Below are 14372 nucleotides of genomic sequence, written 5' to 3'. Positions count from 1 at the left end.
AAAACTCTAAATTATTCTCTTTGTTTTAGCACAAAAAGGTAAAATTACATTATAAACATGTTTATAATTACAAACCATTCATTCATTCATTCACTCATTATCTGAACCCGCTGTATCCTCACTAGGGTCATGGGGGTCACTGGAGCCTATCCCAGTTACTTAACTGGATGAGTCACCAGTTCATCGCAGGGCTGACATATAGAAACGAACCAGTCACTCTCACATTCACACCTATGGGCAATTTAGATTAACCAATTAACCTATCGGTTTATAAACTATTGTTAGACAAAAAAATGTGAATAACCTGAACAACCATGAACAATATTATGTCTCATCGTAGCATTTATACATGTGCATTACAACTCACAGATCTACAGTGGATCTGCAAAGGCATAAAACATTAGTAATAGGCATAATCTTGTTAAAATTGCACTTATTTTCTAAAGAAATTTCAGGTTGTTCATAGATTATTTCTTTTGTGAAAGGACAGTTTGTAAAAATAAATATTCTGATAATGTGATTTTGATTTAGCAATTTTTCACATTAAAACAAAGAGAAAAATATGGAGTTGTCATTATTAATAGGTTTTTATAGTATTACTTTACAGGTCCGATGTACTGAGGATCCCATTGTGCTGTATGTGGTCCCTGAACTAAAATGAGTTTGACACCCTAGTGACCCACGGGCCATATGTGTGACACACCTGGTTTAGATGATCAAACTCAGAAGTAATGATGGCCCTGACCCACCCTGGTCACCCATAAATTTTGAGGTCAAAGTTCAAAATCACAAGGTCAAAAAATTAGATTAAACCCCTTTACATTCTACTGTGGAAGCATGTATGACTCATAACCGCATTTATGTAAGTTTGTTGTGTTTTTCTTTATATGGACTTATATATATATACTCTGTGTCATTCATTCATTCATTTTCTGAAGCATTTACTTCTCGATAGGGTCATGAGTAAAGCTGGGGGATGCTCTGCATAAGGCCGATAACAACCATTCAGTCTGACATTCACAGCAATGGGTGATTTAGAATGACCAAATTTTTTATTTATTTTTTTTTTTTTTTTTTACAATTACGATTTTGTATTACAACAGTGTTTTTCAATCTTGGGGTCAGGACTCCACGTGGGGTCGCCTGGAATTCAAATGGGGTGGCCTGAAATTTCTGATAAAAATAAAAATAAAAACTTACTAATAAAAAGTATACGGTGAGTTGACAGAGACAATCACAATCCATAAAAGACATGACGAACTCTGAAGCTGAAACTGAAGCACTGTGGTACTGTTTATCTGTCAAATGTTCACTGTGGTCAGTTTCAGATGCTGCAGCTCTTTCATAATTCATAGTTTGAGTTATTGTTTGTTCAGTATTAATTGTCAGCCTTGTAAATCCAAGCTGGACTGACTGTACATATCCTGACCAAGGAAAATAAAATTCTCACTTTGTGCAGTAATCTACACCTGGCTTTTCTGCCTCCGTCCATAATAATATACATCATATAGACTAAATGTCGTCCAAAATTAACGTTTATTTGCAACATAGTATAGCAAACTATTACATGATCAAAAACAAACTAATTTTAGAAAAAAAAAAAAAAAACTCTCAGTTTTGAATGTCTGGGGTTGCCAGAAATTTGTGATGTTAACCCTTTCATGCATAGTGGTCACTCCAGTGGACAGCTATTCTCCAGCTGTTCTCTTGTATATTCATGGGTTTTGTTGTTTTAATTTCACATCAGCCAACACAGTGGACGCTTATGTATCATCCCTAACACTTCAATTCATATCATTACTGTAACTTTACTGTTCTTGAAAAATCTGATCTGCAGTAACATGTTTTATTGTAAATCAATTGCTAACTGTTATTAGACTAATTAACAGTTTTCTTAAACAAAAAAGTTATTTTTTTCATATCTCCATGAAGTGAATAATAACTACAATTAGAGTATGTTAAAATGTGAGCAGTAGCAGCATTAAAAATGTTTTTATTTCCTAATTTTCACACAGTATATCACTTTCTGATGATGGTTTTAAATACGTGTTTTTTTACTTCAAAAATTAAATGTATGGTGTCCAGATGAGTGGACGTTTTTGTAACTCCATGAAAAAAAGGTTCATAAAAAAAAAAAAAATTCAATTGCATTTTTTTTCAAGCCTAAAGAGGAATAAAATCACTGAAGAAAAATATATTGACTAATGTTCTCATAATTCATGCATGAAAGGGTTAAAATGGGTTCACGAGCCAAAAAAGGTTGGGAACCACTGAATTACAATTTTACGATTTTATTACAATGCAAGTTTTGGACGGTGGGAGAAACACAGGGACAACCCAGAACCCTCTTGCTATGAGTCAACAGAACAGCAATGACACTTTTTTTTTTTGTTCATGGACTGTTTCTTTTTTATGTGTTTCTAAGATACACTGAAGAAAAATTACAAGCATTTTATAAGACTGTTAAGGGCAAATAAATGTAATTTCTACAAAAAAGTCAATATGTGACAACGCCAAAACATCATCTAATAAAACAAAGTCATATAAAGGACATTCAGTTGCATATTCTTTACAGGTACCAGGCATGGGCCAGCGCATCTTCAGCTGTGTGAAGACAATCCATTGAGCTATTATGTCGAAATAATTTAATAATATACAGACATTTTCATTGTTTTTAGTAAAATAGCTGCAAAATTCATGTCTGTGTGTAATCCCTCCAGTGTGAAAGTAGTTAAAATGACTCCAACTTAAAACATGTATAACAGTCAAATGAATCCAAAAACATCACATATAGTGTAATAGTATAATAATACACTATGCTGCATGATGTCTACTGTTCTTTTATGCTTGTTGATAACAGAGGATACAAAGGGTCTGATAACGTCTTTCACGGAACCACAAGAATACAGGCTTCACTGGTCCTGTTTGCACAAGAGGGTCATAAAACGGATATAAAACAGTAAAAGGTTTTATTTACCTCATAAATCAGATAGACCTTGGCCCCGACATAAATCCCCATTCGGGTCACAGCTCGAACAGCAGCGTTCATCCCTGCATCAAGGACAAGAGAAAACCCATAATGGACTGAGGACATTTCAGACGACGAGAGGAAATCAGAGCGTGTGGCGTACGTGAGTTCATTATGATTTATGGAGGTTGAAGACGGCGAGTCCTTCAGGCTCAGCCCAGAGGGTCACCAACCCAAACCTCAGGACCAGAATTCAACAAAATATCATGAATTACAGTATTATTTTTTTCTTGTTACTGTGTCTTCCGTTGTTCATCCCTTTGTCCCCCAACCCCTGAAGGAGACGCAAGTGGTTCAGTTTGTTTGTTTACACTGTAGCAGCAAAACTATAGGTTGAATTCATTCCAAATTTGGTTTATAGATTGCCAGTAACCCAGAATAGATGTCATTACATTTTGGGAAAAGTAGATCAAAGTTCAGTTTTTTTGTTTTTTTTTTAATTTTCCCATTTACTTAATACATGTGAGGGGCGGGGTTTGTTGTGTCTGCCACCACTTGTTACATAGTTTTTGTCTTGTGTCTTTTTGTTGTATTCATTCTGTCTTTTACATTGTTTTCATCTTGTGTTTTTTACTTTTTGCCACTTTCAACTTGTGTCTTTTTTATCTTTATCATCTTTAAATCATAAGATTGTGAAATTTATTTTGTCATCTTGTGCTTTTTATGCTGTTTTTATATTATTTTGCATCTTTTTCATCATTTTCATCTAGTCCTTTACTTTATTTTTATCTAGTGACTTTTCAACATTTATATTTTGCATCTTCTACTTTTTACGTTTTTGTCTTGCGATTTTTCACATCCTTTTCATCTTGTGTCTCCTCTGTCGTTTTTTTGTCTTGTTGCATCTTTCATGTCCTATTATTCACATCTTTACAACTGAGGCCTCTCCTCTGCATTTCACATGGCTTTGTCAAGGTCAAATTCTGTCACCTCTCCCAGAGAACACCCTCCTTCTACTTAAACTAGTAAAATAAACCCACATACATCGTGTTATTATAATCATATCTTGTACTCAGACTAACACAGTCCCTTACATATCAGTGTTATTACAGTATAAGGTCCATTTGACAAACTATGTACAAACCTGTAGAGTCACTACATAAGCCAAAACCCAATGAAACTACATCATTGTGTAACACAGGAAAAGTACAATCTGTTCAGATCTGAGCTTTTTTTAAACTTCTCATCTGTGAAATAGGTTTTTACATGTGGTCAGATGATCTTGTGATATACGTGGTGGTAGAGGAAGCAAAATGCAAAACATTTGTTCAGTCTTATTTCCCATTTAAAGTTCCTCACATCTGGAATACAAATACCACCAGAATTAAAAACATTAAGTAATGTAAAGCTTTTCAACCATAAAACAAAACTGTGGCTCAAACAACAACATTGAATCACATCCAGTATTGATCTAATCTGTCATGAAGCTCAGGTTGTTTGACTTAATTCTGTTTTCTGAACATGCAGTGTTGTTTGACTGTTTCTAGACTTGTGTTAACATGTGTGTATCTTGTCAAACATTTAGTCTTTGCTGATTTTAATACTGAAAGGGTTCTATCTGCACTCTTCTTTTACTTTATTTTAATTGATGATTATATATGTTTTATTGATTATGTTTTAATTGTAATTGTGTGTTTTGAACCTGTCTCTTTTTCATTTTTGTAAAGCACTGTGAATTGCCCTGTGTATGAATTGTGCTATACAAATACATTTGCCTTGCCTGTTTTGTTTTACTGTTGGTTATAGTGTTGTTTCTTATCCTTCTGAGACCCAGGAAAGTACATTTTTGGCTTTTTTACATTAACCCTGTAAAGCTTGAACCATTAAATGATTCACAGAAAATTCCAGTTCTTCCAAACTGGAGCCTTTATTGGTTCTTCTGAACAATCAAAAAAACATTTTTCAAATATGAATTTCTATGTAAGAGTTTCAATTTTCTATCATATTTGATAAATCGGGTTTCAATGCTCAAATATTATGTTTGAACAAACAAAATCATAATATAATACTAACATGTCTAACAAATTGGTAATTCCTTTTCAAAATTGGCAAAGTTCTGCCCCCTTCCTCATAAATGATAATCCTGTAGTGTCACTGGAAAGGTCTCTGGTGAATGAATTCCTGCCCCCTGGTGGATTATCTGTGTATTGCAAGTATCTAATTGTATACATCAGGTTTATCAAGAAAAAAAAAAAAAAATCACACTGATCAAAACTCACTTATCAAATATGATACATTTGGTGTTATAGAGTTAAATAAATGCCTTGATTGGAAACACCATAATGCAACAGTGTTCCCAGATACTTTTTATTATTATTATTGTTATTATTATTATTATTATTATTATTATTATTATTATTATTATTATTACCTCCACCAAGGAGGTTATGTTTTTGCTGGCGTTGGTTTGTCTGTCTGTCTGTCCGTGTGCAAGATAACGCAAAAAGTTATGGACGGATTTGGATGAAAATTTCGGGAAATGTTGATACACAAATGATTACATTTTGGTGGTGATCGGGAGTGGGGCGGCACTGATCTGCCTTGGCGGAGGTCTGCGCTCTCCGAGTGCTTTTCTAGTTAGGTTATGTTTTCACCAGGGTCTGTCTGTCTGTCTGTCTGTTAACAAGATAACTCAAAAAGTTATACATGGATTTGGATGAAATTTTCAGGAAATGTTGGTACTGACACAAGGAACAAATGTTTAGATCAGGTGGTGATGGGGGAGGGGGCTGATCTGCCTGGGTGGAGGTCTGCGCTCTGCGAGTGCTGTTCTATTTTTTAAATGGAATGTATTTTGTAGTGGACAGTGGTTTTGTATTATTTTTTTTTTTGTAAACAAAGCTGTGAAATTCTTGTCCACTATGGAGGACAAACATGCACTGCTGGGTCTCAGGAACGATGCAACAATGGCTGCAGGTCCTATAGACACTACATGTAAACAATTAAATGTATTGTCCCTGTCAATTAAAATGTAGGTAAATCCATTTGGACAGGCTTAGACATGGCTGCAGGATGTTTGGACTCGCACATAAACCTTTTAAAGCCCATTGATTCTGCAGAACCATTGATTTGTCCAATTTTACGCATCGCTTCCGCAAACCTTTACGTTGTTTACCCCCCAAAAAAAGAAAAAAAACCTTTTACTCCAGGTTATTATCACTATTATTACTTCATACTTGACTGTTAAAACCGCAGACTGCTCCTGGTCTTGCAGGTCAGGGTTAGTTGTGCTCTAGTTTTTGCGTCACCTTGCGCATCTCCTCCGCTGGTCAACACCGCCATGGCGCGCCCCGCACCCGTCATCCTCAGCTTCTCCAGGTCGGTCATCTCGGCCTCTTCGGTTCCAAGAAACACTACAATAACAACTAAGACCAGGCTTTGGAGTCGGTGGGTTGTTTCTTTTTTTTTGGGGGGTCTTACTCTTTCTCCAGATGTCGCTTCCTAGTTTTTGCGCACGGTTGGACTTCAGCCTACCGCAGCCTGGAACACGTCCCCCTGCGCAGACTCCGCCTTCTGCCCAAAACCAGTATCTGGAGGGTCTGTTCAGGCCTGTTGCGTAATCCAGCTGCGAGCGACGTAACTCCTACACTGCCGTTAACATCCGCCCCTTGTCTTTACGCAAACTTAAGGACGTTCATTACGGCACGTACGACGCACTGAGGCGCGCGCTTGGCACTAACTGACAGAAAACACGTTTGTTATTGGAATAATATTTACCATGACATAGACTGGAAAAACACTTGGATCCTGTCAAAGAAATGTATTATTACTGATAAGGTACGAGAAGTTACTTTTAAATTGATCCATAAATATTATCCGGGGAAGACCTATCTGGTAAAATATAAAAATAAATATTGATACTCTTTGTTCTTTTTGCAGCAACTCAGAGGAAACAATACGTCATTTATTTTGGGATTGCACCTACACACATATATTTTGGATTGATTTAAATAATTTTATAAACACAAAATCTGACTCTTCAGGTAAATTGAACTTTCAAAACATTTTATTTGGCCTATCACAAATTGATCAAATAACTCCAGAAAAAAGATAAATAATCAACCTTTTGATTATTTTTGCCAAATTTCACATTCATCGCTCCAAATTTGCACACCAACGTACAAACATTACTGTTTTTAAAGCCCTTTTTTCCAATTATGTGGATAATTTAAGAAACATCATGAATTCTAAAGCAAATAAAACAAGAAAATATACATATGTCAAGTGTATAATTTTATTTAATTTGTATAATTTCTATTTATACCTCGAGCAATTTTTATTATTTTTTTTATTTTTTCAATTTATTTTATTTTATTTATTTATGTTTTTACTTACATGTTTTTCTATATATTTGAAATGTAAAATATTCTGTTAATTATGAAACTTTCTATCCTTGTTTGTTGTATACTATTACGTGTATATATACTGTTCAATGTTCATTGTTCAAAAAAAAAAAAAAAAAAAAAAAAAGACTGACAGAAAACACACATTTATACATTTGTTACATTTATATTTTAATATTTACAAGTATTTAGACCTAGGCAACTTCAGTTCACTTTCTATCAGATGAAGAGCAGATGTGTTTATTCTCTTCTTTTTGATAAATTAAAAATACACCAAATTTAATTTAAAACACACATTTATACATTTGTTACAACATTTATATTTTAACCCTTTCATGCATGAATTATGGAAACATTAATCAAGATTTTTTTTTTCTTTATTCCTCTTTGGGCAAAAAAACCAATGCGATTATTATTATTTATTTATTTATTTTTATTTTTTTATGAAGCCATTTTTCATAGAGTTGCAAAAATGTCCATTCAGCTGGACACCATGTGTTTAATTTTTGAAGCAAAGAAACATGTATTTACTGATATACTGTGTGAAAACTATGAAATAAAAACATTAAATGCTGCTAATTTGATGTTTTCTCACATTTTAACATACACTACAAACAAAAAGTTATGGATATTTTAAATTTTTGGGCTATATTTTATTTTTTATTTTTTTCAGTTGGGATTCTTGCACAACGCTTTTTACTCTTTTGTGTACGAATTGAATTGAAACACTTTTTTTTTTTAATGACCAGACATAGTTTTATTTACAAATGGCAAAAATGACCAAAAAAAAAGACAAGAAAAAAAAAAAAAAGAAATATCCTTAACTTTTTGTTTGTAGTGTACCCTAATACTAGTTATTACTCACTTCATGGACATAATATGCCAAAAAAAACAAAATCAAAAACTTTTGTTATTAATTACAGTCTAATAACAATAACAAGAAATTGACACTTGAACATGTTAGATCAGGTTTATCAAGAACAGAAAAGTTACAATAATGTTTTCAATGTCAGTGTGTGGGATTATGCATAAGTGTCCACTGTGTTGGCTGATATTGAACTAAAACAACAAAATCCATGAATATACAAGAGAACAGCTGTAGAATAACTGTCGACTGGAGTGACCACTATGCATGAAAGGGTTAATATTTACAAGTATTTAGACCTATGCAACTTCAGTTCACTTTCTATCAAATGAAGAGCAGATGGGTTTATTCTCTTCTTTTTGATAAATTAAAAATACACCAAATTTAATACGTTTTTGTGTCTGATTTTTGCTGCAGATAGTTTGTTTCTTCTTCTTTCCTTTGTATGTCTTCCCTCCAACACCAGCACTGAATTAAAAATAATATAGAGGAATGTAGAGGAAGATGTAGCAAGGGGTGGGAATATATAAATTGAACTTCATCCTACTTTTCTAGTATGTTTTTTTTTTTTTTTATGTTTTTCCTTGTTGTTTTTGGTTTTAAAGGTTGATATTTGAAATTAAAAAAATAAACAAACAAGTGTAAATCTAACAATAATTCAGAACAGACCTGCAATATTCTAATAAATATCCTCTTAAGACCCAGCAATGCATTTTTGACAGTTTTACTAACAAAAAAAAAAAAAAAAAAAAAGCTATCCATTGCAAAGGACATTCCATTAAAAATAAATAAATAAATAAATAAATATAATTTTAAAAATGTATCTGAAAAAACTGTTGCGTTATGCAGTTTCCAATCAAGATGACTGTTTAATGTAAAAAAGCTAACATTTTCACTTTCCTGGGTCTCAGGAGGATATTCAGATATAAGACGTGTCACAAACACTAAAAGAAAACACAGATCTATGCTTGTTACAATATGTATAAGTACTCAGAACTGAGGAGCTTAAATTCACTCTCTATTAAACAATAAACAAATGTGATTCTTCTCTTTGATAATTAGAAACCTGGAATAAAAAATACTACAGTAAAACATGTACAGCAGTAAAAACAAAAGTTTCAGTGAAAAAAAACAGCTTCTATAAACCAAAGTGATGGTATTTAGTGTGACCATCCTTTTAGACTTAAAAAAGGAAGTCTTTAATCCTTTTGTTCAGACAATATGAAATTTTTGGCTTTCACTTTCTTATTTTTTAGTCCAGGTTTCATTCAACACATGCCAGATGTTTCTAACAGATATTGCTGCTTCTTTTTATGGGGTCAGGGGTTAAAACTAAATACTGCCTTTAACCATTAGAACCCATTTAACCCATAAAGATCCAAACAACTACTGGCGACCAAAACCATCACTGATGTAAAAGGTTTAAGAACTGTTGATTCACTGATCCGATCAATACATGTAAATAATTGGTGTAAAATGCAGTTTTTCGTCTTGTCATGATCAGTTATGACCCGTTTGAATGTTCAGAGGCTCTACAGTGAATGTGCAAACACTGTCATCTTCTACAGCATTGATTCACCAGTAAAATCCATGGAATTTGATGAACGACAGTGAATGAAGGCACTTGTTTTATGTTCAGTTAATGATATCTTTGCCAAAAAAGTCACTTTTTCTTCAGTTTTCTCTGTTTCTAATATTACCCTCAACTTTAATCTGAGCTTTAATGAACATCTACATGATCAGTAAATTAAATTTAGGAAAACACAAGATTTTTGCTGAAAAAACACAAAATACAGAAGATAGTATTATAATAAATGGTGATAAATCACTTAACAAAAGTTAAATATAGAGAAAAAATATATTTTTGGAACTGCCACAAAAGCATCACTGGGTCTTTATGGGTTAATTCTTTTTTTGTGTGTCTTTTAACGTTGTGCACATATGTTCTGCATTTTCTTGTTGTATCTGTAGAAAAGAGACTGAGAAATAAATATGCATGTTCATTTCAACGCTGTGAAAACAACAAATCTAAAGGCCGCCAAAACTTTTGCACGGTATTTTAAGTGCTGTTAGAGCAGATTGTTACTACATACTCAACAGTATAATGTCGTAAATGTGCAACAAACAAAGGATGACAGGTTATTATACTACTGCAGTGTGAGTAAAATAATAAAATCAAACTAAGTGTCTTTATTGAAACTTTGATAATTGAATTGAAAATGTAGATAAAACATCATTTTCAGTAAAAAATAAATAACGACAGACACTAGGGTTTTGGGTACAGTACATCAGCATTTATTCCATGCAGCTGTTTGCTCTTATTTTGTTCTCCCAGATACCCATTGCACTGTACACTAAATAATACAGGAAACAGGATTGGTTGATCGTAATGCCATTGGACAGGAAAGGGAGCTGGAAATAAGAAGAACAAAGAAACAGGTGTGTGATACATGGGATGAGGCAACATGATGTCTACAGTTAGAGACAATTTCACAGAAATTCAGATGTAAGTAACTGATATTTTGATTATAATTAGAGGAAAGGATGGCTGCGGTAGTACAGAAATCTGCACTACACATGCCCTCGAAGTTTGTTTTGTGTTTGTTTTGTTTTTTTTGTCTCAATTACCCTGCTGTGAAAAGTCCACTGACTGGCTTTGGGTTTGTACAGAAGTGAATCCTCAAAGCTTATATTGAGATTAAAAAAAAAAAAAAAAGAGCTTTAGAACCACTTGATTTAAAGTCAGTTCATCTATATAATCTATACTTCATCTGCAATCAGGATATGTGTAATGAATGGTCCCCTGCAGGGTCAAAAATGACAGCAGATGCAAATGATATGACAATGTTTATGTTCTACCTCACAAATACTGTCTGCTTCTCATACCGATTCATTGTGCTTCCTTTGAATAATACTTTTCAGGAGAGATCATAGGTCAAAACATTTCTAAAGCTGCCTGAAATTAAAAAGAACACTAAACCTTATCGGTCATTCATAATAAATTAACTCAACAATCATGTAGGCCAGCTACAAAGAAAAAAAAAAAAAAATTAAATTAAATTAAAACTCCACAACAATCATACTTCACAGGATATATGCCAGAAAGACAATGCTATTAACAGCTTGATCAGATTACCCAGTCATTACAATACACTAAGTTATTTCACACGTACGTAAACAGTAAAATAAAGAAGGTCGAAGGTGTACAGGCTCGAGGAAAGGCAGCAGCTGTTTTCAAGGTGTACGCCTTTCCAAAAAACTTTTTAAGCAACAGGTTTCCATAAGTCGTTTTCCGCTTCACCTTGTGCTACTCAGGTTTTTTTTAGGACTCGCATCCTCCTGCGGTAGTGTTCAATACTGATGCAACATGGATGTAAAAGAATTTCCTGCTCGTTTTCAACCGGTGACAAAAGCTCGGAGCTCTGTCGAAGCTGTGCGATACATTATAGAGAGGACAAAAACAGGTCACATTGCGTTTACAGGTGTTCGATTTATATATATATATATTTATGTACACAACAGGAGGAACTAACACTGAGATGAGGTTGCTGAAAACCAAGAGCGGCTTAATGCTCCGTGGGCTTGTCTCTGGCTTATATTCCTTATACTGCCTTACACACACAGCACACTTGAGCTGACATCTTGACATCATTTTTGTTAAATTCAACCCTGGCTGGCGTTTTTTTTTTGGGGGGGGGGGGGGGGTTTCACCTGCAGAATCATTAAGGTGAATGATAAACACTCAAATGGGGATAAAAAAAAAAACAAAACAAAATTTTTAAAAAAAGGGTCTCACAGATGCAGCATACTGTTTCATAAATAATAAGACTAAAAAGTACTATTGCTGGGATCCATAAGGGGAGAATAATGGATGTTTACTCAACACACAACAAAGTAAGTCATTGTAGCTGTCGCCATCTAGTGGCTGGTGATATATTGCTCCTGCTCTTAATAGGCAACGTAAAAAACCTGAGCATCAGTCCTGGAAAAATTAACATAAATCTAACAACATAGCGTCTAGTTGAAGCTGTATAGGCTGCTCAGTTCTGGCCTGCAGTCACTGTGCCGTGTCTAGCCAGCTAGACGCCACCAATCCTGAGCGAGAAACTCCGCCAAACCTGAGCGCCGATGACGTTATTGCTGTTTTATTCACTACAGCGGGTTAAATGTTAAATGATTAGCAGAAATTCACCTGGCTAGAGAATCTAACACGGTAACAAGGTGATTTAGAGAAACAGGATACTGCACCTGATCGAGACTGAAACACTTAGCGTTAAGTTACAGCACTAAAGGGTTGAACATCAAGGCAAGACTTATTTTTTTTTAGATTCCTGCATGGTCCGTAATATGTGCCACTCAATAAACATTCCTACATACAGTACAGTAATTGGTCCAGTCCAATTTGTCACAGTCCTTGAACAATCCTGAGATGAGACTGTAATGTCTAAATGGAGAAGGAAGGGCTTTGTGTAGACGTCGCCGATAACTCCCTCGACAACAACTCTGGTCATGACATCTGATTGGTGATGACAATGACGCATCTTGGAGAAGCGTGGTCAGCGAGGAGGGTCCTCATCTCTGCTGCTCTGCTAGCTTTGTCCACTTCATGCAGTCTTGGAGCAGCTGTCGCGAGCTGCTCGGTGCATGCTAGGACGTTTCAGCGGAGAATCCGGTTCAGACGGCGGTTGAGGGAGGGAGAAAAAGTCCTGTTGCGAGGCAGGTTGTTCATGCTGGTGTTCACATTTTTTTTTTTTTTTAAATGAGCTCCTTGTTCCACACTTGGGATGGAGCCGGGGAGGCAGGTCACTGGAACTCTGTAAGCTCGAGATGAAGCAGGATGGTTGTTTTGTAGAGAGAGTAAGCGCTTGTTGGTTGGGATTCACAGTCTTAACACAGTAAAATGAGCCAGTCAGCCATTTTTGTCCAGTCTCAGTCTCTCCCCAACACACAATTAGCCCATTCTCAGTCTGAAAATGTACAATTGTCTGGTTTCTCTCTGCTCAGATCAGAGAATATATACAGAGGGTCCTGGATTTTCCTTCAAAACTCAGACAAAAATAAATTATGAATGTTATTCTATCTACTGTACATTATCATTCAAAAGGGATTCCCTGCCATGGGTTGCCTGGATGCTGTGCTGAGAAATGGGGGCAGGTAAATGAAGGGAGGGGGGGTTCAAGGGGAAACTGCACAAAGGGATTTGCTATAGGGAGTTTTATTGATAATGTCGTCCTCTTATTGCTGTTGTATCTGCAGGGCAGAGCAGGAATCGATGGCCTCCAGGCAAAGAGAGAATAGAGCCCTGGGGTGGGCTTCACCACGAGGAAGGGGCCCCGGCTTTGTTGTTCCTAATGGTGGCATCAGAGCACTCTGCTTCTGATGAATCACAGTCCGAGTCCCCAAACTGGAGCGGATTCTGAGGGAATAAAGTAAAGACAAATGCAACAATTCACAATGGGCAGTATGTAAAACATAATGATAACTTAACATAAGATGACTTCACTTACATTCCATTACACTGTACACACTGGTTACACTTTGTAGTAAGTTAGATAGCAAGTTAAATATATCTATAAATTATCTCTCTTCTGTGCTGTGTGTTGTAACACAGATAACACAAATATGCACCGTTGCTGAAATAAGAGTTACATAATTTATCTTAATCATGTTATAACTGTCTAAATCATAGCAGTAGTAATTCATATTGTAACTCGGCTAAAACAGCTTCTGTCTGTTTACTGGTTTTTCTGTAGAGGATATGACACCACTGACGCTGGATTAAATTAAATTACTACTTTGTAATTTTGGAAATATTTGTGACAAGACAATGCAAGCCACAAAAAAGATAACAAAGGCTTAGTTGTCCAAGATATTTTAAAGCAGAAATGCTACATATTACAGCTTTAAAATATTACTTTTAGAAGTATAGTGAAAAACAGAGACTTTCTTTGAGGTGTGTTTTACTAACACTAGTTCTCACATACAAACTTCATCTTTCAGTACAATACAGTCATACTATTTATGTGTCAGAAGAAGATAAACATATCCCAAATTATTGTTTGTTGAAAGCAGAATGCCAAAAATATTAAAAAGTTCTGCTACATCTCACTGTATTTTACAGGAAAGTGTACATTTC

The 14372-nt window shown here is 34.9% G+C and overlaps 2 protein-coding genes across 5 annotated transcripts in view; both read right to left on the bottom strand.

Moving 5' to 3' along the window:
• pfkla (phosphofructokinase, liver a) overlaps positions 1–6536 on the bottom strand; it is a 32180-nt gene extending 25644 nt beyond the window's left edge. Inside the window, exons 1-2 of the mRNA XM_030125532.1 lie at positions 6277–6536; positions 2978–3051 (exon numbers count right to left, since the gene is read on the bottom strand). Of these exons, the coding sequence (XP_029981392.1) occupies positions 2978–3051; positions 6277–6355 (153 nt within the window). The 5' untranslated portion in view covers positions 6356–6536. The remainder of the gene's footprint in view (positions 1–2977; positions 3052–6276) is intronic.
• Positions 6537–10508: 3972 nt separating this feature from the next.
• Positions 10509–14372, bottom strand: part of map3k13 (mitogen-activated protein kinase kinase kinase 13) — a 47240-nt gene continuing 43376 nt past the window's right edge. For all 4 annotated transcript variants that reach the window (XM_030124472.1, XM_030124475.1, XM_030124473.1 and 1 more), the window contains one exon: positions 10509–13652. In XM_030124472.1, the coding sequence (XP_029980332.1) occupies positions 13551–13652 (102 nt within the window). In that variant the 3' untranslated portion in view covers positions 10509–13550. The remainder of the gene's footprint in view (positions 13653–14372) is intronic.

Source organism: Sphaeramia orbicularis, chromosome 21 (assembly GCF_902148855.1).
Source record: "Sphaeramia orbicularis chromosome 21, fSphaOr1.1, whole genome shotgun sequence".
NCBI classification, from domain to species: domain Eukaryota; kingdom Metazoa; phylum Chordata; class Actinopteri; order Kurtiformes; family Apogonidae; genus Sphaeramia; species Sphaeramia orbicularis.
Note: the sequence above shows the minus strand (reverse complement) of the source record. Positions and strands in the feature narration are given on the sequence as shown.